At 48.6% G+C, this 21,413-nt stretch overlaps 13 protein-coding genes across 13 annotated transcripts; 11 read left to right on the top strand and 2 right to left on the bottom strand.

Moving 5' to 3' along the window:
• Positions 1 to 212: 212 nt before the first annotated feature.
• On the top strand, positions 213 to 1,269 carry VTP21DRAFT_1735 (uncharacterized protein; the record flags this gene model as incomplete). Its single annotated transcript, XM_069391855.1, has 5 exons — positions 213 to 315; positions 385 to 552; positions 621 to 788; positions 847 to 942; positions 1,004 to 1,269. 5 exons carry the CDS (start codon positions 213 to 215, stop codon positions 1,267 to 1,269), a joined length of 801 nt encoding a protein of 266 aa, XP_069251072.1.
• Positions 1,270 to 1,548: 279 nt separating this feature from the next.
• VTP21DRAFT_1734 (uncharacterized protein) lies at positions 1,549 to 2,661 on the top strand (the record flags this gene model as incomplete). Its single annotated transcript, XM_069391854.1, has 6 exons — positions 1,549 to 1,675; positions 1,775 to 1,809; positions 1,880 to 1,924; positions 2,010 to 2,207; positions 2,276 to 2,354; positions 2,438 to 2,661. 6 exons carry the CDS (start codon positions 1,549 to 1,551, stop codon positions 2,659 to 2,661), a joined length of 708 nt encoding a protein of 235 aa, XP_069251071.1.
• A 799-nt stretch (positions 2,662 to 3,460) lies between these two features.
• VTP21DRAFT_1733 (uncharacterized protein) lies at positions 3,461 to 6,485 on the top strand (the record flags this gene model as incomplete). Its single annotated transcript, XM_069391853.1, has 3 exons — positions 3,461 to 5,970; positions 6,061 to 6,195; positions 6,272 to 6,485. 3 exons carry the CDS (start codon positions 3,461 to 3,463, stop codon positions 6,483 to 6,485), a joined length of 2,859 nt encoding a protein of 952 aa, XP_069251070.1.
• A 547-nt stretch (positions 6,486 to 7,032) lies between these two features.
• Positions 7,033 to 8,366, bottom strand: VTP21DRAFT_1732 (uncharacterized protein; the record flags this gene model as incomplete). Its single annotated transcript, XM_069391852.1, has 4 exons — positions 7,033 to 7,422; positions 7,511 to 7,873; positions 7,944 to 8,015; positions 8,097 to 8,366. 4 exons carry the CDS (start codon positions 8,364 to 8,366, stop codon positions 7,033 to 7,035), a joined length of 1,095 nt encoding a protein of 364 aa, XP_069251069.1.
• An 82-nt stretch (positions 8,367 to 8,448) lies between these two features.
• Positions 8,449 to 9,012, top strand: VTP21DRAFT_1731 (uncharacterized protein; the record flags this gene model as incomplete). The annotated part of the gene is made up of 4 exons (XM_069391851.1): positions 8,449 to 8,544; positions 8,617 to 8,741; positions 8,808 to 8,926; positions 8,990 to 9,012. The coding sequence occupies 4 exons, from the start codon at positions 8,449 to 8,451 to the stop codon at positions 9,010 to 9,012; spliced, it is 363 nt and encodes a 120-aa protein (XP_069251068.1).
• A 278-nt stretch (positions 9,013 to 9,290) lies between these two features.
• VTP21DRAFT_1730 (uncharacterized protein) lies at positions 9,291 to 10,032 on the bottom strand (the record flags this gene model as incomplete). Its single annotated transcript, XM_069391850.1, has 2 exons — positions 9,291 to 9,869; positions 9,928 to 10,032. 2 exons carry the CDS (start codon positions 10,030 to 10,032, stop codon positions 9,291 to 9,293), a joined length of 684 nt encoding a protein of 227 aa, XP_069251067.1.
• An 87-nt stretch (positions 10,033 to 10,119) lies between these two features.
• VTP21DRAFT_1729 (uncharacterized protein) lies at positions 10,120 to 10,781 on the top strand (the record flags this gene model as incomplete). The annotated part of the gene is made up of 2 exons (XM_069391848.1): positions 10,120 to 10,250; positions 10,352 to 10,781. 2 exons carry the CDS (start codon positions 10,120 to 10,122, stop codon positions 10,779 to 10,781), a joined length of 561 nt encoding a protein of 186 aa, XP_069251066.1.
• Positions 10,782 to 11,688: 907 nt separating this feature from the next.
• VTP21DRAFT_1728 (uncharacterized protein) lies at positions 11,689 to 13,013 on the top strand (the record flags this gene model as incomplete). Its single annotated transcript, XM_069391847.1, has 3 exons — positions 11,689 to 12,338; positions 12,409 to 12,470; positions 12,550 to 13,013. The coding sequence occupies 3 exons, from the start codon at positions 11,689 to 11,691 to the stop codon at positions 13,011 to 13,013; spliced, it is 1,176 nt and encodes a 391-aa protein (XP_069251065.1).
• A 2,362-nt stretch (positions 13,014 to 15,375) lies between these two features.
• Positions 15,376 to 16,272, top strand: VTP21DRAFT_1727 (uncharacterized protein; the record flags this gene model as incomplete). The annotated part of the gene is made up of 1 exon (XM_069391846.1): positions 15,376 to 16,272. One exon carries the CDS (start codon positions 15,376 to 15,378, stop codon positions 16,270 to 16,272), a length of 897 nt encoding a protein of 298 aa, XP_069251064.1.
• Positions 16,273 to 16,325: 53 nt separating this feature from the next.
• On the top strand, positions 16,326 to 17,137 carry VTP21DRAFT_1726 (uncharacterized protein; the record flags this gene model as incomplete). Its single annotated transcript, XM_069391845.1, has 2 exons — positions 16,326 to 16,488; positions 17,061 to 17,137. 2 exons carry the CDS (start codon positions 16,326 to 16,328, stop codon positions 17,135 to 17,137), a joined length of 240 nt encoding a protein of 79 aa, XP_069251063.1.
• A 51-nt stretch (positions 17,138 to 17,188) lies between these two features.
• Positions 17,189 to 18,172, top strand: VTP21DRAFT_1725 (uncharacterized protein; the record flags this gene model as incomplete). Its single annotated transcript, XM_069391844.1, has 1 exon — positions 17,189 to 18,172. The coding sequence occupies one exon, from the start codon at positions 17,189 to 17,191 to the stop codon at positions 18,170 to 18,172; it is 984 nt and encodes a 327-aa protein (XP_069251062.1).
• Positions 18,173 to 18,510: 338 nt separating this feature from the next.
• On the top strand, positions 18,511 to 19,518 carry VTP21DRAFT_1724 (uncharacterized protein; the record flags this gene model as incomplete). The annotated part of the gene is made up of 4 exons (XM_069391843.1): positions 18,511 to 18,682; positions 18,811 to 18,904; positions 18,971 to 19,356; positions 19,427 to 19,518. The coding sequence occupies 4 exons, from the start codon at positions 18,511 to 18,513 to the stop codon at positions 19,516 to 19,518; spliced, it is 744 nt and encodes a 247-aa protein (XP_069251061.1).
• A 634-nt stretch (positions 19,519 to 20,152) lies between these two features.
• VTP21DRAFT_1723 (uncharacterized protein) lies at positions 20,153 to 20,620 on the top strand (the record flags this gene model as incomplete). The annotated part of the gene is made up of 1 exon (XM_069391842.1): positions 20,153 to 20,620. One exon carries the CDS (start codon positions 20,153 to 20,155, stop codon positions 20,618 to 20,620), a length of 468 nt encoding a protein of 155 aa, XP_069251060.1.
• Positions 20,621 to 21,413: the final 793 nt, after the last annotated feature.

Genomic DNA, 21,413 nt, shown 5'->3' with positions numbered 1-21,413 from the left:
TGGATACGGATATGACGCTACAAATTGTATACTCTCCGATAATCCGGAATTGGGCCAGAGCTTTTCCCATGTACCCATCGCTATCTGATAATTTGCCCCATAAAAAAGGTGAAAGCGGCCCATAAAAGCGCAACGTGATAAACATCGACAATCCCTCCTTCCCTCTCAATCAACTTATTTTATTGATCATCCTTCTCTGCCTTTCTAACAATATGACTGATCCTACTAATTCCTCAAACACCCTTCTTGCTGTCGAGGCTGAGAATAGTCGCAATATAGACACAGAATCCCAGAGGCAGGCCGAAGAGAACAAAGGTAGAGTCCAAGCATGCATCGCTCTATTCTTTGGCACACGCTTACAAGAGGTTATATTACTGTGAGCAGAGGCTATATATACACCCATCAACTCCCCCAACCCCATTGCGGCCAACGATGGCGATCTTAAAGGCCTTTTGGAGAACAACCGGAACTGGGCTTTCACCCTCCAAAAGCAGCGCCCAACGCTCTTCCAAGAGATGGCTCGAGGACAGCAACCAAAAATTCTCTGGATAGGTAAGCAAAAAAGAGGGACAGGACTTGTCATCATGCCAAATCTCACAGCATCTTATTTTCTTTGATAGGATGCTCCGATTCCCGGGTACCATCGGATCAAATTGTTCAAACCAGTCCCGGCGAGCTATTTGTTCATCGTAATATTGCTAACGTGGTGACCTCAACCGATTTGAGCGCATTGTCGGTCATTCAGTATGCGGTTGAAGTTCTCAAGGTGGAGCACATCATCGTATGCGGTGAGTAGAAATTCATCCACTACCGAGTATATGCTCCATGCTGACGAGCCTCATGCAGGCCACTATAAGTGCGGAGGGTGCATAGCTGCACTACAAAACAAGCAGTACGGGCTGATTGATAACTGGCTGCGCACTATCAAGGATGTCTACAAAGGTACGTGCGTGCATTGAGTCGACGTGATGTTGATTTTGTTCATTCCGCCATTTCCATATAGCCCATGCGAGTGAGCTCGAATCTCTTGACCCTGCTTCCCGCGAACGTCGCCTGATCGAGCTTAACACCATGCGCTCCGTGGAGCAGGTCGCCCACACTGGCTTTGTCCAGGACGCGTGGCATCGCGGGCAGAGAGTGTATCTGCATGCCTGGTGCTACGACGTGGAGACGGGATTGATCCGTGACTTGGAATCGACCATCTTCGGCCCCGAGCAGGTCAACAAGATTTTCAACTGCCTGCCGTCGCATGCGGCAACCGCAAACTAGCGTGCGGAACAACTGCGAATTTCTGCTTATTAAGAGCCCATTCCGACGTTTCCCTCGAGGAGTTCCAATTTTACAGTTCAGTCAGCCAATATTTCTTTTTCGTGACGGCATCCCTTATTTGTCGTTGCCCCCTTAGAGCGGTCGTTCGATTTCCTTCTATTCGATCCATGTGAAATCTTTGTTTATATCCCCCCTCTGCTTGATTTATGAAAATTGTATCTCAGAGCCTCAATGGAATAAAAAGAAGCCTAATTCGAACTCTCGTCTTCACCATTCACAATGACCGTTTCCAAAGAACTCACCCCATACTCACTTCTCGAATCCATTACCCTTCATGACCTGGATAAAGACGAAAGCTTCAACGCCACGAATCTCTGGCAAGACAAGCCAACCGTGGTGCTAGTGGGTGTGTAGAAATAAGCCCGACATGGAATTTCCTTCATTACACAAAATGCCATGGAATGCAATTAACCCTCCACCCTTCTCCATTATCTGCCTTCTTCAGTCCGTCGCCCTGGCTGTCTCTTTTGTCGCGAGCAGGTTGGCCCTAGCTGCTCCTTCAAACCCACCCAATGGAGGCTATGGATTCATATATCTTTTATTGTCATAGGCTATTTTGCTACGTCAACACCGTGACTTTCTTGAGCAGCGGATGGTCAGTTCCCGTCCCCCTCCCCTTCTCCCCATTTGGCCGGAGTACCTTCCGATTTCTGACGCCATTGAAAAACCTTCTCTTTTAGGGCTTCCGCGTGCTTGCCGTAGTACACGAGCAGCTTGGTGCTCACGAATTCAATGAATATTGGAACGGGGAGCTGTACTGGGACAAGGACAAGGGATTCTACGCGGCCCTCGGGGGAGGGAAGCCGCGCGTCGCCAGTATGAGCAACTTCCTCAAGCTGGGGATGTGGACCTCGATGTATCGCTCGCTTGTGAAATCGGTAGATACTGGTTTGCTCTTTGCGCATGTGACACTACTGTTAAGCGTGAACCTGCACCATAACAATAGGGCGTGAACGGAAACTTGCAGGGTGACGGGTTCCATTACGGCGGATTATACGTTTTGAGGCAAGGCAGCGGTGGCCCGGGTAAACAATACTCATTTAAGCAAGCTTGGCCCGGCTAGGGAGGCTATACATCATTCTGATTTCTGTCTTCCTTCCTTTTGCAGTGTATGAATACAGGGAGCAAAGCTTTGGCGACCTCGTCCCACTCTCGGAACTGTTCACCGCATGTGCCACCATTGCAAATATAGCGGAAGAGGACAGGCTCACGCTTAATAAGATTGTTTCCGAGCAGCAGCAGCTGGAGAAGAACCAGCACGCGGGTGGGATCATTACGTCAGGGACCATGGACAAGGCTGTAAAATGCGACCAGGATGCGTGTTTCAAATAGTGTTAAGCATACATTATTGTCAAACCGTCTATATTTTTTTTCCCACTACACATATCATTGTTTTAGTTTACTCTTGGCATTCGGATGGAATAAAACAGCTTAGTGCCAGATAATACGCTGACGGAACATAAAAAAAATAAAAACAATTTATTACAACACCATGAAAAATCGCGCACTCCACCTAAACCTAGTGGTATATCGATCAACCATAAATTCTGCCAAGACCTTAATATTGTCTTATTGGCCAAACCCAATATATGAAAATTTTGGCATAAGGAGATTAATGAATAAAAAAGTTCAGCCGACGCCACACTTGGTGTGGAGTAGTTGGTTATCTTCATTTCTGTTCCTCTCAACTACTACGGATATAAAGGGCTTTCTATATACCCCGCATTTCTTTTTTTTCTTCTTACTATTTCTCCTTTTATTTCTCCTTTTATTTTTTTTTCCTATTTCGAATATAACTCCTTCTCTCCCCCCGCTTAATATTAAATGCCCCTGTGCGAACAGCCCCATATTGAGTAATTTTTTTGTACCTCTGTGATAAAGTTACTCGCTAAAAAAGTAGTAGTGTCCTGAAAAACGTTTATGAAATCTCCTTTCAACAAACTAAATTCATCCTTCTTACTTCAGGGAATCTGACTTCGTTTTTCTGGTTTTCTGGTTTTCTCATTTAATTCCTGCCTTAGACACCTTTCCGTGCCCTAGATCTCTTCTTCATTCTTCGAGCAGGCATTGACACTTGCGCCATTCTTTTTGGTATCAATCCCCTCCTCTCAACGGAATATATCCCCTGGAAATGCCCGCTAGTAACGAAAAGCACACTCATGACAGTATAATTGAGGAATCCTCCACCGACACGGTCGAGGTGACTCCCACAAGCCCGAATTCCTCCGACACCCGCTCGAAAGTGGATAGCAAGCAGGATGAAAAGGAGCCGCAAGAGAGCGAGAAGAAAGAGGGCGGAGTAGAGTTCGAACATGTCGAGCACCATGAACATGAGGATGAAATCTCGCCTGAACTCGAGGAGCTGCTCCACACAGATCCTACGAAGGGTCTTACCTCCGAGGAGGCAGCCGAGCGCCTCGCTAAATTTGGCCGCAATGAACTCGCGGAGAAGAAAACCAACCCATTCCTTAAGTTCCTTGGGTTTTTCACCGGCGCCATCGCGTATTTGATCGAGGTGGCCTGTATCCTTGCTGCCGTCGCGCGCGACTGGATCGATTTCGGGATTATTCTTGGCCTGCTGTTTGTCAACGCGACCATCGGGTTCGTCGAGGAAACAAAGGCAGAGAGCGCTCTCGACGCATTGAAGCAAAGCCTTGCGCTCAAATCCAAAGTGTGGCGTGATGGGAAGCTGATTGAGCTGGACGCTGCGGAGCTTGTGCCCGGGGACATCATTGTGCTCCGACTGGGCGATATCGTGCCGTCGGACGCGCGTCTCTTGGGCATTGGCGTGAATCATGAGCCCACCGAGGGAGACCTGCAGGTGGACCAGTCTGCCCTCACCGGCGAATCGCTCCCCGTTTCCAAGAACAAGGGCGGCACCGTGTACTCGTCGTCCGTCATCAAGCAGGGCCAGCAAATGGCCGTGGTGACCAAGACGGGGAGCCAGACCTTCATCGGGCGTGCGGCCAACCTCATGGCGATCACGACGGAAGAAGGCCACTTCCAGAAGATCGTCAACAAGATCGGGAACTTCCTCATTCTGATCACCGTGATCATGGTGGTGGTGCTGCTCGGGTATCTGCTCGGGATCTCGCATGCAAGCGACCCCCTCAACTCGATTAAGAAGATTCTCATCCTCACCATCGCCGCCATCCCCGTCGGGCTGCCTACCGTCATGTCCGTCACCATGGCGTTCGGCTCGAAGCAGCTTGCGCGCAAAAAGGTCATTGTGAAGCGTTTGACCGCCGTAGAGGAGATGGCATCGGTGTCGGTGCTGTGCTCGGACAAGACCGGCACTCTGACCCTCAACGAGCTCACATTCGATGAGCCCTACTTGTGCGCTGGCTTCTCGGCCGACGACATTCTCCTCTACTCCTACCTTGCTGCGGAGCCCGGGGCCAACGATCCAATCGAGAGCGCGGTGCGCAGGGCGGCCGAGGAGCAACTCGAGATACTTCGGAATCGGCCCAACCCGCACCAAGTTCCCGGCTACAAGGTCACCTCCTTCTTGCCATTCAACCCGGTCACCAAGATGACGAACGCGACGGTTGCGAATTTGGAGACCAAGGAGGTCTTCAAGGTTGCCAAGGGCGCCCCTCAGGTGATCATCAAGCTGGTCGGTGGAAACGATGACGCGGTGCGCGCGGTGAATGCCCTCGCTCGTCGTGGGTTGCGTGCTCTTGGAGTGGCACGCACGATCCCGGGCGACATCGAGCAATACGAGCTGGTCGGGATGATCTCGCTGCTGGACCCGCCCCGGCCCGACTCGGCGGCCACGATCGTCGAGTGCCAGAAAATGGGAGTGAACGTGAAGATGATCACCGGGGATCAGCTGATCATTGCCAAGGAGGTCGCGCATCGCCTTGGAATGCAGCGGGTTATTCTCGATGCGAACCACCTCGTAGACCCAAACAAGTCGGAGGAGGAGGTGACAGAGCATTGCGTGCGCGCCGATGGCTTTGCCCAGGTGATTCCCGAGCACAAGTACCGTGTGGTGGAGCTGCTTCAAAAGAAGGGACTGTTGGTGAGCATGACGGGAGACGGAGTGAACGATGCGCCAGCGCTCAAGAAAGCCAACGTCGGCATCGCGGTGCATGGCTGCACGGATGCCGCTCGCTCAGCCGCCGACATCGTTCTGCTTGCGCCGGGGCTTTCGACCATCGTCGACGGAATCAAGACCTCGCGCGCCATCTTCCAACGCATGCGATCCTACGCCCTCTACCGTATCACGTCCACCATCCACTTCCTCATCTTCTTCTTTCTGATCACGCTGATCGAGCAATGGGAGATGCCCCCTCTCCTCCTAATTCTCATCTGCGTGCTCAATGATGCGGCCACGATTGTGATCGCGTGGGACAACACCCAGATCTCGGCACGCCCCGACAAGTGGCGTCTCGGCCAACTGATGTTTATGAGCGTGGTCTTGGCACTCCTCTTGTCGGCCATGTCGTTCGCCCACTTCTACGTCGCGAGGGATGCATTTCACGTGACCGACAACGAGCTTCACACCATCATGTACTTGCATATCTCCTCCTGCCCGCACTTTGTCATCTTTTCCACTCGCATCCCGGGATACATCTGGCAGAACCTTCCCTCCGTGGTGTTCACCATTGTCATCTTGGCCACCCAGGTGTTTGCGATGTGAGTTTTCCCGGACACTTGTCCTTTTCCACTGGCCCTTTGTCTTCATTTTGGCTTAACCCCTGATCCTTTTCCTTTTCCTTTCCACAGGTTCATGTCCATCTATGGTATATTTGGTGAGAAAGAAGGTATTGCTCCGATAGGCTGGTGGTGGGGTCTGGCCGTGATGGGAGTTTCGCTGGCCTACATGTTCGTGCTTGACTTTGTCAAGGTGCAGCTATTCCGGTACGATTCATTTCTTCTGCGATGCTGCTTCTTCGCCATTTCTCATGATAAGTTCTATATTGGATTATGTGTATAGCTGGTGGTCCTTTGAGCGCACCGTTTTACTTTGGCCCACCAAGAGCCGCCGCAATAAGCTAGCACAGAGGAGACTCGATGCCCAGAAGCAGGAGAAAATGAATGATCTCATCCGCCGGGTGCGCAAGGTGATCCCCGTGGCTACCGCGCTGTGCGCGTTCCGTGATACGGTAGCGACAGCGAGTGCGTCTGGTAAAACGGAGCCGGATAATTGACTGGAGTTAGGCGAATAGCGGTGCAGCGCATTTTCATTTTGGTATTCATTGAAAACACCAAAGTTATGATTTGCTCCCACCCCCCTTCCCCCTCCCCCGCCTCCTTCTATTTATACTTAAATATATATATAGGTGCATAAAGTGTTCTTTTCTTGAGTATAGCCCATCTTTTTGTGTTTGTACTTATTTATCATCGTTTCATGGTGTGAGGTTGGCGGCGCGGATATATGGCCTTTGTTCTCTACTCGTGTCATGCCAGCGTGTGATTGAGTTAATTTGATTTTTTTTTTCTATGATTCGAAATGGCAGTAGAGAATATTTTATGAATTTCTAGAATGCAAACTCAGTACTCGATACCTCACCCCCAGAGGAAAATGGTGGAAAAGGCTTATTTTTTTTTTTTTTATTAAAAAGGAATACACTAACAAAAAAATAAAATCATTCAAAAGGCGAATAACGATAAGAAGCCTAACGCTAAAAAAAAAAAAACTAATAAACCTTACATCCGCACCCCATCGCACGCTCGTCCGATTTTTGTCTATGTGCACTATTCATTCCGGCTGTTCCGATAGATGGCCTCTTGCGTGACCTGAATCTCGTCCAGCTCTGGAGCCAAGTTCGTGAGCAACTCGGTGGCCTCCTTGAAGTAGGCCAACTGGGCGGCGACGAAATCGCTGAGATTGCGCAGCGGCTCGGGCGAGTCAAGCGCCGCCTTCATGAGTGTGGTTGCCTCTTCGACAGCGGCCACAAATTGATCCTCTGCCTGTTCGATTTCGACCTGTGCGGCCTCAGCTCTCTCTGGGCGGACAGAGCGATGCTTCGCACGAATCGCATCAAGATTCAGCCGCTGGCTCTGAACGTTGCGGCGAGCCTTCATTGCGCGGGCAAGCAGCGTGTTAAGCGTAGTGTTGAAAGGCTGAACAAACTTGGCTGTGATCTACATGTCAAATAAACGAAGACGTGAATCATTATTCGAACTCGGCTAGAGCCCTCATGCTGGGCTCAATGGGTAAAATCGCTTTTACCTCGTCGTCCATTCTCAACCGCGCATCGCCAACTTTCTCTTGAATTGCAGCACATTTGAAGAGGGCCGCTCCTAGTGGCTCCTCCGCTCCAACTTGCTCGGCGCCTTGCGTACATGCCCTAGATAATGCATGAGCTAATGTCTTCGGGGCTTGCTTCTCCAGTTGGGCTTTGTGGGCCTGGGCGCCTTCGAATTCAGCGCGCTCAGCAGGAGAGAGTGTCAGTAGCTGGAGATGATCGCCGACCGTGCGAGACATCTCAACGAGGGATTCTTGAAGCTGAGCCGGGTAGTCGTAGCTTCGGGTGGTGTAGGTGCGGGTGACGCGAAGAAGACCTTGATGGATGTTGCGAAGGGCATCGACACGCTTGAATTGAGAAAAGCGAGCGAGGGAATGAGATGTGGCAGCTTTTTCATCCAGAAATGGAAGAACATACCTTTTCAAGCTCCTTGTAGTCCTGAGGCAGCTCGGTCACGTCCTCGATGGTGCCCATCTTTTCTTGAGCATACTATTACGCGCACGGAAAAGTGGAACATAAAATAAATGAGGCTTAAATCCAACCAGCATATCAATCCAATCTCTTATCTACCTGACGGAATTGACCGAATCCACGATTGAGTCTTTGGGCAAGTGGGTTGAGTTTCTGCCCAAAATTGGCGAGCTGGTCCATTGTGCTGTGGAAGAGTTGCGTAGGCGAGGTGAGGGGATCGTTGGAGTCGTGGTGCGGTGCAGATGCTGTATCTATATTGGGAATTGAATGATCCGATGGGGTTGACATTCCACTATCAAACTGTAGAGTTTTAGGGAAGAGAGAAGAAATGATGACCTCTTCTTCGCGTTTTGCCTTATACGCTCCCATTTAGCACGTCACCCATTCCTTTTTTCTTTTCCTTGGCAGTCACGGCAGATTGGGCCTTGTCTCTGGTCCTAAAATAAAAATCATGGTATTGACCGAGGACCAGCTAATTCTCCAGCTCAAACGGGAGGGAAAGTTTGACGAGTTTCGGACGCTGCTACTTGAGGAGTTCAAGCATCATGTAAGAATTCCATCATTCTCCAATCCTAACTCATCCATTTTGAATCATTATTTTTTTTTGGGAACCGTGAAGAAAAAAGGCGAGGAAATCATACAAGAGTTGAAAGAGCTTGTTCAAGATGCCATCAAGAATGATCCCGCTCTGCTTGACATGAATCCTGCTGAATTTCATATCACCATGCTGAAGCATGTCGACCGGTTGGTTGTCTTGTATTGCTTTAAGGGAAATGTTCAACTTCGATATTTATTTTATTACTTCGAAAGGAGCCATATTTATGACTCTGCGCTCAGGCTGACCACTTCTCTACTCGATTCTGAGAATTTTGACAAAAAAATGAAGGAGGAGATTAAGAACGCCATCACTTCGCTCTCGGGCGATAAAGGTAGGCCTCCCAGATTACATTAGAGACCATGGTTTCCCACTTCTCATATATCACTCAACTCAGAAACAGACAAGCCGAAGCCTTAAAATCCTAAGGATGTAAGTGTAAGCATCGTAATATTGGGACATATCCCCCGCACAAACTTGTTTGGCTTGTATATATACATATATCAGGTAGAGCGCACTTGTATTTGCTTTCTTTACTTTTTACTGTATAATCTGTAAAAATCTGCTTTTTTTTTCACTGTCTCCTGTTATCTTAATGAACTCTTTCTCCGTGACAAATCTTACATTGGAAAAGCAAAAAGTAAGGGGGAACAACCAATAGAGAAAATATAAAATAAAACGAGTCTAGCCTATGGAACCTATCGGAATAGTTTAGTCTTGGCCACTCGGGTCACTTTACGATAGGTGAGCGAAACTCGGCTGGTGCGTCTTAGTTCTCTCCGTTCATCCACGCCAGGTGGCAATCGCTCAGGATTTAGGATAGTGGCGGGGGGAGTTGAAAGATTGTCCACCATCAGCTCCTCGATCCCATGCAAATACTCCTTATACATATCCTCCTTCAGCACAAGTAGAGAGCGCGGCTCCTGATACAGACAGAAAATGGGAGTGGTCTCTCCTCTACGATAAAAGTTGAGCACGGTATGCGATCCCAAGGAAATGGTGGCGACAGTTGGAAAATAGATCGGGCCATCCTCATGAGGCATGATTCCTTGTCCCGCAAGATATTCGTTCACCAATACATGGTTTGGATCAAATGGAGTGTTTGTAGGGGGAGGATCGAGGAATATTCCGAGCTGACGGAATTTCGCAAAGGGAATGGAGGTTAGCCATGTGGGGAGCGGCTGTTGGAACATTCCTTTATCGCTGGGGACACCTCCCCAGTTTTGGAGTCGACGATTTTTGAGCACAACCCATTTTGGCCTAGGGGCGGTGTAGACCTGCTTGAAAGCTTGTTAAGGACCACCAACCATGCTTTGTAATTAAACCAGGACTTACTTTGGAGAGGATATATTCCTCTTCTTGTGGCGTGATTATGTCCGGGATGTAGTAGAGATTCGGCGGTGCATTCTTAATTTTGTACTCTTCTAATGGAGTTGTCATGGGAATGTTAACTGCCCTGACGTGACGTGAATTTTTTGGCTACCCAATTTTTCATTTCAATTGACTTTGCCACTTGTCACAAATATAATGACGGGTGCGAATTTGAATGAGAGAAGCATTGCGGATATTCTCGATCAAGGCTCGCGTCAAACAGAGCGAGAAGCCATAACTCATCTGGAGGATGCAATACTGCTTGTCACAAGAAGAGTTCGCATGAGGTTTGATTATTAGGACATTCTTGATGTGATTCCAGATTTTAATACCAGTATCCCTGCGACTTTTTTATATTTTGCATGCACTGCTCGTGCTTCCATCGCAGTTTATGGCGGATCCCTGGGGATGATACAGAGAATTACTACAAAGATCTCGATGCTCTATGGCATGATATCCATCAAATATTCGTCACGATTCTCTCTCTCCCCTCAGTTCCCGTTGCCGTGCAACTGCTTCTCAATCTCACCTCGGACATCCTCACCGACTATATCCCCAGCTTCTTCCCCGCACTACGACAGCACCCCCCTAGAGCCCTCCCAGAGCAAGAGAGTGCACAGATTCAGCATGCATTACGAGAATTGGACCTTGCGTGGACACATATTCTGCGAAAGATGGCAAGCACTGCCTCGATCAGCGTGACCGACCGAGTCCGAGTGGAGAATGTTTTAATGGATGTCCAGGAACGGGCGAGGGAATGGGGGGTAGAGCCACCCTCGAAGGCTTTGGCTGCTATTAGGCAGCCTGAATCGGGATAGTCCACTTGCTTACTCTATTGATTACGAAATTTATTAATATCATTAGAATGTCTCGCATCTCTTAGATACGAGCAAAACCGCTATTTACCAAATGGAAATTATATTACGTTTGCGCAACCTTTGTCCACATCCTATACTAAATTTTCTTGCCTATCCCCCCCCCCCCCGATCCTCCAACCCGTTGCACCGAAGAAAAAATTGTTTATCTCTTCGTAGAACATTTGAGCCAAATACACCTCTTGGTACACAGTCCAAGTCTTGCCCTGTGAAAGAGAACAAACGCAAATCACTCTGCTCTATGGTCAAACCGATCATGGGAACGGTGCAAGCAAGGCTCATGACCTGCTCGGGCACACTAGGCGAGCAGATGCGGTTGTCATAGCGTAGCAGCCAAAAGGCTTCCCCTGGGATCGCACCCTGTGCCTAGCGCATCCTAAACATAGGCTGACTCAGTCAAGAGAAGGATTGAAAAAGTACCAGACCTCTCCTCTTCCGAAATTACAGCAAAATCAACCGTGTTTCACCTGCCAATGGTGTGCAACATCACTCGATCCCCGAATCAGAGACAACAAATCCAAACGCCTCTTTTCCGATCGGATAGTTGTTTGGCTCTTCCCTATAGTCCTCCTATTTATTCCTGAACCCTTTATTTTTTGGCTTGGGATTCAATCATTCTGTTTTCGCACCCTTGCCTAGTTGCCCAAGCTCTCCATTCCCCCTCATACTAACAAGAGAAAATCCCCCATTGCTTACCTTTCTCTCTCCCCCTCTCCCCCCTTCCCTTACTGCTTGTTTGCTTGCAAGTGAGTTTAACCGGCTGCTGTAGGGATACACCCCTGAAGCATCTAGACAACGCATTCCCCCCTCCTCTCTCCTCTTTTCCCCCTATGTGTCTTCATACAACACAATGGCTGAATATCCACCTATACTCCAACTCTATATTGCCCTCCAATGCCTCTCATTTTTGGTCAGCGCCTACCTCCTTGTGAGTCTCATAATGCGGCACACTAGCCCGAGCTTAATTTGTGTCATGGTCTCCACCATGCTCCTTGCTGTGGTGGAACTCTTAACCGTCTTGCCCTACGGCAACAACATCCAGCCGCTGGCGGGCACTCCCCTTTGCGCAGTGCAAGCGTACCTCGAGGATTACTTCCATAACGCGGCCAGCTTTGGAGCTTTTGGCGTCGGGCTGAATCTCTGGCTGATAATCACAAGGCGCCTCTCGCGCAGTGATCGAGAATTATGGCACTGGTTCGCTTTTATAACGTTTGGGCTCCCGCTTTTGATTGAGCTGGTGGCTCTGATTATCCTACGTAATCGCCCCGGTTTTGGTACGGGGCCCATGATTTTCTTTTGCACCGTTGACAATTCAGTAAGAGTGCCGACCACCATGTTCCCCTCCATCATCAGCGCGGTCCCGGGCGTGGGCTTCGCCGTGATTTGTGCCTATATTGTGATTCGGCACCGAGTCACTTTTCTCAAATCAACCCGGAGCAAAACAAGCTCATTAAATCGAGTAAGAAGGGATAATGCGAACCAGACGCGGATCAAGAAGAGGTATTTGGTTTTAGAGCTTGCTAATCAATGCCTTCATCCGCGTATTAAGACCTTTTATTTTCATTGCCAGTCTTTGCATTCGTATGATAGTGTTCTGTATCATCTACGGCGTGGTTATCATCCTTGCTAACAGTAAGCCATTTTCCTGCCCACCCGATGTGCATGGGGCGAGATCACTGACTAGATGTCCACTTGTTTTTTTTTTCATTAGTTTCTACCATCGTCGTATGGAGTGAGAATCCAAGCAGCAACGAAAAGCCAAGTGAACCTGGCCTGGATGAATTCTCGGGCCCAACCGCCGGCATCGGCCTTTTCATAGTGTTTGGCACCACGGCACGCTTTTTCGAATGTATTTTCCCGTGCCTTAGGCGCAAAAAGCGGGACGAAGTGAATACGAATACGAGTGGGACGGGCTTTGTTTCCAATCATGGGGCGGAAACGCTGTCCATGAAGGCCTTCCAGGGCAAAGACGTGTTGTCCTCGATGAGAAAAAACAATGAGACAGATGAGATCGAGGAGTTGGAGTTAAGAGAGGCCACGATTGAGGACGCCCCTCTGTCCATTGCCATCCCCTCGGTTGGGGAGCGGCGTCCGAGTCTTGGAGGATCGTTGAGTGAATCGATGTCGGACGTGGATCTTCGGCAATGGAAGCCCCCCACCGAATGGAGTGCATAATTCGACTGTTATGTTCTTCTTTTCATCTTTGATTTTTCACTGTAACTTGTAATTATTTTCTTTGTCTTTTTCCCATATTATTTAATACTCTTACTATTTAATCCCACCCGCCTTTGGCTCTATGATGTTGTTTTTATCCTTGTACTTTGAATTCCTTGTTTTTTTTTTCCCGCCCGATACTGGAAGTATGGTTTCCACGTCGTATGCTATGGAGAGACCTCCCTTGCGGCGATCATGGACAGAGTTCCTCCTCCTGACAAAATCAATTAAATTAGATGATTAGATGGCTATCATGACATGATGATAATGGAAATCGATTTTATTAATATTATTATTAAATGAAAATGAACGCCAATGAAAGTTTAATTAAATTTGGTCCTGCATGAGGATATCCGGAACGATCTTGGTGAGTAAGGGGGAATTAAAAACTCCGAACGGTCGGGGAAGTAGATTCACGGTGATGAAAGATAAAGGGACCGGGAGAGAATCTAAGCACACAACGAAAATTGCCTGAGGTTGGAAAACAGGGCTCGTGCTTCCTCTAGGCGACACACTCGGATGCTCGGATGGTATCCATATGAAGTCGGGAGGACGGGCCCCTCAGATTCGCCAAGTCTTGAGAAGGGAGCTACCAAAGTCTAAAACCAATTAGCGAGCGGGTGATACTTTAACCAAAGAGCGAATGCCTGTGCTCCCCCTCCTTCCATTGTAGCTTTGAAATTCTTAGAACCATTGGGCCGTGCTCTCCTTTTTGTTTAATTTTTCGGCTCAATTTTCTTTCTTTTAGCTGGTGTCGTCATCGGCCTGATTCACTTCAAGAAAATAGCCTGTCTTAAACGAAACACGAATCGCTTCCATTTTTCTCATCAACGCTTGGACTTTTTGTATATTTTCACCCTAATTCGTGGGCCTAATTAGTTGCCATAGGGTGGCTTATAGGGAAGAAATTGACATATTTTTTTTTCTTATCATGAAGATGGAAAGAGCAACAGCCAATATTGGAAAAGCTTAGCCATCCTAGTGAGGTGGGCCTCGAATCTGCTGAAGCGATGGCACCACCAAGGATGGATGGGGAGCAGGTCAGGCCGGGAGAAGTTCCCCGTGTAATACAGAGCAGGGAGTCGCATAGTGACCAACGGCGCGCTTTTTATCACATATTCCCACTCATAGCCTAGCTCCCAGAGAACAACCTGTTTGGCGGGATTCCGTCTAATATACACGGCTATTATTGCGGGAAAACGCGTAATATGTATGAATTTCAGACGGCACATCGATTAACAAACACCCGAGAGATGAAGTCAACAGAGAGGGAGAAAAAATTCTGGAAGGAAACCACATGGGCATGGTGGAAACAGTAATGGGTAGGCGTAAACAAAGGCTACATTGATCGGGACTCTTCTCCTGAATTGCTCTACGAACCAATATAATGTGAGGAGGGATCATTTTCGTTTCTCATAGTTGGCATTTGCCATAAGGCCCAATACTCAAGTGTTTGGCTTCTACATGAGTTGGGAAATTCAAATAATTTGGGATTGCTTGCTCTCTGCCTTTTTCTCAGGATCCAGAGAAAACTAGGCAACTCTACCACTGAGGATCGATTCGTACGTGCTTCCTGAGTGACCAAGCATATACGAACCTTTGATCTCCTCTACTCGCTGTGCAAAGTTTTCGCTAATAAATGTAGCTATTGTTCCCACCGCCGTCTTGGACTACTACCTAGTGCCCATAACCAGCTCGGACTTCTTTCGGATGGGCCCCCTTCCACCCTCCGATATATCTTCCAAAACAATCCTGTAGAACAATTCTATTTGGTGTGTCAAGAGCGGGACTTGTTTTTTAAGAAGATTCCATGGTCTTTTTGGAAATACTGAAGAGTTCCCACTCCAATGGGAGGGAATGGTCACATAGGATCTTCTCCTTAATGCAACCTCAAAAAGAAAAGGGAAGAGTTTTCTCGGCTGTAGGCGTGAAGGATGGCAAAGAGCCTAGCCCGGCATATTTGGTGAAATGGCTTGCTTCCAGAGCCTAGTGATCTGGATTGACCCTTCTCCCCCTCTCCCGGATTTGCGGGAGCAACTTCCGTTTGAGGGGGTTGCCGAGGCCTCCCAACCCGAAATCCGATCTTCTCGCAGCGAAAAAGGTGTGGAATTGAATTTAAATTTTCTTGTGACCAAGCATACGAAATCAAGTGGCAAATGTGACTGCTACTCAATCGCGCGGTCGCGGGCTCGGTGCATAGGATTTATGCCACTGCCGCGTTTATTTGTTGCTGGTTTGCTTTTACCCTCTCATCCTCCGCCTAATCCCTTGCCCATTCTCTGGAAACCAACGATAGAGGTGAGGGATGAGCTCCCAACTAAACATGAATCCATCGATGAATGGACATCTCGACACGGAATTGTCAACGGCTGACTCGACTGCATTCATTTTCTTGCCCGAGATGTGTGGAGTGACGCCTCCCGTGTCCGAAGAGTCCACCCCCACGCTTTCCAACACCACCCACAGCGCAAGCAATGTGCTGAGTGAGTTTGGAGAATCAACCCTCTTCCCCGCTACCAGCACCTTCTTCTTTTCGCCCATAAAATATGCCTATCCTCCGCTCCCCGCCGCTTCCGCTTCGGCCTCCAACCCCTGGTCCACTCCAGCCTCAACCCCAACTCCGGCCGATCTTTCGATCACCGAGACCCCGGCAGCGTCGTCCGTTTCACCCTCCCAACGCGCCCTTCTCCCCGGCGGCAAGTTCTCCACTCGTGCTTGCCAGCGTTGTCGGGCACGCAAAGTCAAATGCGATTTTGAATATCCATCCTGCCATCGCTGCGCCCGCTCCGGCCACGAATGCCATTATGTTCGAGTGCCGCAGGTGGGCACAAACGAGGAGGACAGCGAGCTTGAAGGATTCATGGAGACCTTCACTCAAAAGATTAGTGCCATGTGCGAACGACTACAGCACCTAGAGGAGAATCTACGCGCGGCAAGACGGACCTACCTGATAGACGAATGGATTCTCCCCGCGGGCCAGCTCTCCGCACCGAGCACTTTCGATTTTGGCGGCAATACCGCGCTCTCCTCCACTTCACTGGCCTCGGTCTCGGACTCACCCGGTCCGAGCCCACGGGGAGGGCCAGGAACTGAGAAAGGGTGGGGTGCATTCGAAACAGCACGAGTTTCACCAGCTGGAGACGGAGAGGAGGAGGAGGAGGAGGAGGAGGAGGAGAAGGAGGAAGTGGAGGGGCCGTTTGCAAAGAGGGCGAGATATTAGACACTTTGCCTCGCTCTGTGACGTCGGTCGCGACCAACTTTCCATGTATATAAATGCTATTCCTCTTATGTTATTATTTATTACTGCTATTCCCATTTATCTTTACCGTGATTGCTGCCATCCCCATTGGATCGACTCCTGTGTGCCACCACTGGATCCTCACTCACCTACTAAACCAAACTCTGAATAAAAAATGCGGCGCTTATATTTGTGTTTGTTGACGACTATGCTCTTTTAAGGAGGAGGAGGAGGGGGGGCCTTGATTCAGGGCGAATCCACATGTGTCTCGACCCAGCTTGCAGTTTCCAGAAAGCAAGAATTCGAGTAATTATTGTGTGTCGCACTATGACTAAGGCGGACGAATGAGGGCAGCGGGGCTGGGACACTGGCCACGCTCAGGGGCTTGGTAAGAAATCAGCCAAATGCAGGCACCCGCAAATGAGAACGAGCGCGCTGATCATTTGTGGCCGAGTCAGGTCAATAAAAGTGGTCATTCCAACTGCCAGGTGCCATTGATTTTTAGATAATCCCAATAAAGCCTCCACCACTCAGCCGCGACGTTTGGCTGTTACTTTGCTGCGGAATGGGTGGGTCACCCACTAACTCAGACGTGGTAGCAAGTCCGATCTCGAAGCTTGCGCTACCAACAATTAAACCTTGCCACTGCTCCTCTATAAAGGCCTGCCCTCCTTGTTTCCGCGCTTTCCATTTCTCTCGACCTTTTTTCATTTCTTTCATCCCCTCTTTTTTTTTTGCACTTTGATTATTCCCATCAACCGTCGAGCTAGTTCTCCGGTCTTCTCTATTTATCTCACTACTCACTCTTTATTTCATTTCCCTCCACGGTTTCTGTGAACTTCTGTGAAGTGTCGCATAGTTATTTTCATTGCCTCTATCATCCTATCCATTTTTCATCATGCGTTTCATTCCTCTCATCTCTTTTGTTGTGTTCCTGTCCTCCGGCGCCATTGCCGCCCCCATCTATCAGCAGCAGCAGCACCAGCAGCTGACTGGCGGCCTTTTGCGTCGAGATGGTGAATTCGAGGTTCAGAAGCAGCAGAACGAAGTGCAGCTATCTCAGGTCCCTCAAAATGCCACTCAGACCCCAACGGACCCCACTGCTCAATCGCCCGAGAAGAAGGAGTCCGAGAAGAAGGAGTCGGGAAAGAAGGAGTCCGAGAATAAGGAGTCCAAGAAGAACGAAAAGGCAGAGTCGAAGGAGAACAAGGTGCAAGCCGAGTCTGGCAAGAAAGATTCCTTCGACGCTATGGCCGAGGAGGTGAAGGCCACGGTTGGGGAAGAGAAGGGCAAGAAGCTGCTTGAAATGATTGAAGAAATGCGCAAGTCTAAGGGCAAGAGCAAAGAGGAGGGCTGCGAGAAGAAGAATCGCAAGAAGGGAAAGAAGAAGCACGGCAAGGGTAAGAACAAGGGCAAGGGCAAGGGCAAGGACAAGAAGAATGAGAAGAACATGAACGAGGAGAAGAAGGGTCAAAACGAAGGCGAGAAGAAAGACGGGCAAGCTGTGGAAAACAATGGCCAGGGTAACAACACCACAACCGAGAACCCGTCGGCTGTGAATCAGGACGCAACCCAAACACAGATTCAGGACAATACCCAGGCCCAACCTCAAGAGCAGCAGCAGCAGCAGGAGCAGCAAAAGTCCGAAAAGAAGGACGAAGGTAAGAAGAAGAACGACAAGAAGAAAGAGTCCGAGGACCAGAAGCAGCAACAACAGGAGCAAGCTCCCCCTGCTGCAGCTCCTCAGACCGCTGAAAATCTCTATGGTTCCGACTCGACCCAATCGCCTGCCGCACAATCTCCTCAAACTTCCGTCCCTGCTGGTGGCCAAGTCCAGGAAACAGATGAGTTCGTGGCGAGCAAGGATGAAGGAAAGAACTAAACGTCTTGGGGAAAAAAAGCTGGTTCTTTTTTTCGGTTTCTCTTAATTTAATTCTTTCTACTTCCCCTCGATAACTTATCTTATACGGCACCTTATTATATCCGCCTATTTCTGCCCTGTAGCCTTTTTTTTTTCCTGTACAAATATATTGCCCTTTCAATCTAAATGGAGACATGGTGGACTGAAAAGCTCTTCTACATCTATTTCACTCTCCAATGTAGGAAAACAACTTAAATGGTGTAACTAAGCCAGAACATGGTAATAGTGCTCTTTGCTTTTGGCATCAAAATGGGCCGATAGATGAATGGACACAAATAGGGGTAGGGAAGTAAGCAAATATGTCCTCGCTGAGGACCATACCGATGAGGTGTTGGAATGCTTTGGTGAATTCCGGGAAATGGATCAGGCCGTCGGCTGCACCTCATGCTAGGAAGCGGAAAAAACCACTGAGCCTGCAGCCTCGGCTGCATACTGAGCTTCACAGCCAATATAAAGATATGGATATTTCGGGTAGTCAGCATCGTCCAATAGGAGGCTTGAATTGGCATCAAAATGGCTTTGTAAATATTCCAATCAAACGCCCTGAGCAAAATCTCATTTAATATCCTTCGATCGATTGTTAGGTAGTCCCTAAACAGGTTCTGCTCAAACCATGGGCGAGAATGATTTCAAAGCGATATACATTACATTGATTGCGGTAGCAGTGCTGGTCAAACTCATTTTTATAGGGTGGTAAGGTTTCGCCGCAACGAGCGCATTTATTTGATCGATCTAATACTCTCTGCGATCTTGGGTTAGCATTCTATGCAGAGCGCGGATTTGCTCGCGGTCTTCTTACAGCTCGGATCTCCCGCTCACTAGATGTGATTTGCACCCCGTTCCTTCCGTCAGCATCGAATACATCGAGAGCCGTTTTCCCGCTCACCCTCACTCACGAAGCAAATCGGGTCCGCATTCATCCTTTGAAAGTCAGGGCGCAGAAGCCGTCTCCAATTCATCGGCCAGTTCGGCCAAGGATGAACCGGAAGACGTGTGCCCGATATGTCTAGAGGTGGTAGGAGAGGGCGAGCTGGTACGGCGGTTGGATTGCCAGCACGAGTTCCATGTTGACTGCATTGACCAGTGGTTCGTGGGGAAACAGTCGAGCTGTTGTCCGACCTGCAAAGCTGAGCTGCAATTTTTTGGTGATTTGCTCTTCTAGTGGACGCTAGAGACGCCAGTTCACTGACTGATCCTTCCTTTTCTATTGTATAGACGAGCCAACGAAGCCTCCGAAAGCTGCAGAGCCCGCGGCCAGTATCTTCATCCCTCCAAACGAGCTCCCCGCTTCCGCCGCATTTAGATGATAGCCATCGGGTGCTATCGACTGCACTGTGACGTGTATCATTGGCGTTCTTTCTGTGCCGAAGAGAAAAAATGTTTTCATACGCGGTTTCGCATCGGGACATTCTTCTATCCACTTCTACTCATTTGCGTTATCGCTTAAACTCGACTAAATGAATAACTCGTAGGCTGTAGCATTCTCCACCACTGACCTCGATGACTCCGACGTGAGAGACTACTTCTAGAACTTTTTTGGTCTCATCCTTATCCTCTCCCCACCTCCACCTCCCTCCCCACATCAACTGAAGCAACCATGTTCATTCGATATATAATGCATTTAAAAGAAGGTTGTGAATATCTTCTTGTAGTTTTTATATCTGTCTTTTTTTTTTATTTCTTGCCTTATTATTTATGTCCACTTCCTTGCAGCTGCTTTGGAGACAATTTTTATATCTAGTGTATCCTATTGCCAGATTGGCTGTGCTGTTTGCTTGTATCTTGGTTACACGGTATTAATACTTCAAAATCATGTGTTGACCTCTTTCCAAACCTTATGAGGGGGCGCAGTCACAACTAAGATTGTGGATCCAAAACTTGTCTTGGTACTAGCGGCCCTCTCAAGATCGAATCTCACTTTCCTCCCCTCTCCTTCCCCGCATGTCCTTACCAAACCTCTATATCCGTCGCACAGCAACCTCAGCGGAGCGTCCTTGTTTTATATGCAACAAACTGGTTAAAACATTTCTCGCCAATGAGGCAGGGACGGATTGGTTTTATGTATGTGGTTCACATCTGGATGATCGAGGATTCTGTACACCAGTGCCCCCTCCCGCTCCATCATCCCCAAGTGCCAACGCAAGGGAGACAAGTAAGCCAGATGAAAGTGCGGAAGCGTCTACAAAGGATAAACCAGAGACCAAAGGCGAGAAGGAGAAGCAGACGGGGAATGAGAAGGAGGCAACCTCCCCTCCCCCACCGCTGCCCAAGAGCAACCAATTTATTCTGAACAGGAACATTTTTTACCTACGGGAGCGGGAGATTAGGCTCAAGAAGGAGAGGATGGAGGCACGAAAGGCAATGGAGAAGTTGGGACCCCTTCCTTCGGTCCCAAAGGGTCTACCCTGATAACCTTGTATAGTTTCGTTTGTACTTTTACACGCTTACCCCTAAACACAACCTAAAAATACAAATACAAATACATACATACATATAGATATATCTATTCTTGCTTGGCTTTGTTTGCTTGTGCTCCTCTAAAATATATATAAAGCAGCGGAGAGGTTAAGAAGCTCTGCGTGAGGGGAGGGGGGGGGGAGAGGGGCGCTTTTATGCTTAGTATGATTTCACTTTAACTTACACACCATCATCGTCATCGATAGTTCACGTTGCTCAAATAGAAAACATGTTTCTGATAGGGAGCCACTCCAATTCTTGCTATTGTCATGGTTTTTAGTGGCGGGCTTGTCACTTTATGGCTCAGATGTGAAAGAGTTCCAATTGGTATGACTGACCGAAGGGGGAAAAAAGGACGACAAGAGCGGAAAGGTCCTTACGTCGAGCGTTCTGACTTTATAAAAGCTGACTTGATAATCGCTTTATTATTTCACATCATGGTTTTAGAATGAAACTCGCGTGTACGCTCGGACCGGCCGCAGGTCTCAAACACTCTCCATTCAGCAGTTAGGCACCAAGAACAAAGCGGAAAAAAAAAATGCATCCACCTTGAAAATAGAACAGGACTGTTTTCCTTTTCATGTGGGAAAAGCTGGAGCCGCCGTAGCCGGCAGCCAGTTCCTCGCTGCCTGCAGCCGATGCTTTCGTCTTAGAATTCTACGTCGACTTCAATTTATTTGTTTCATCCTACAGAAACCGGGTTTGCACAACTCAGTTGCGATCTTACACAACCGCTATAATTCTT

This window comes from Calcarisporiella thermophila (genome assembly GCF_041956535.1).
Source record: "Calcarisporiella thermophila strain CBS 279.70 unplaced genomic scaffold VTP21scaffold_12, whole genome shotgun sequence".
Lineage (NCBI taxonomy): Eukaryota > Fungi > Calcarisporiellomycota > Calcarisporiellomycetes > Calcarisporiellales > Calcarisporiellaceae > Calcarisporiella > Calcarisporiella thermophila.
This window is presented reverse-complemented; position numbering and strand designations above follow the sequence as displayed.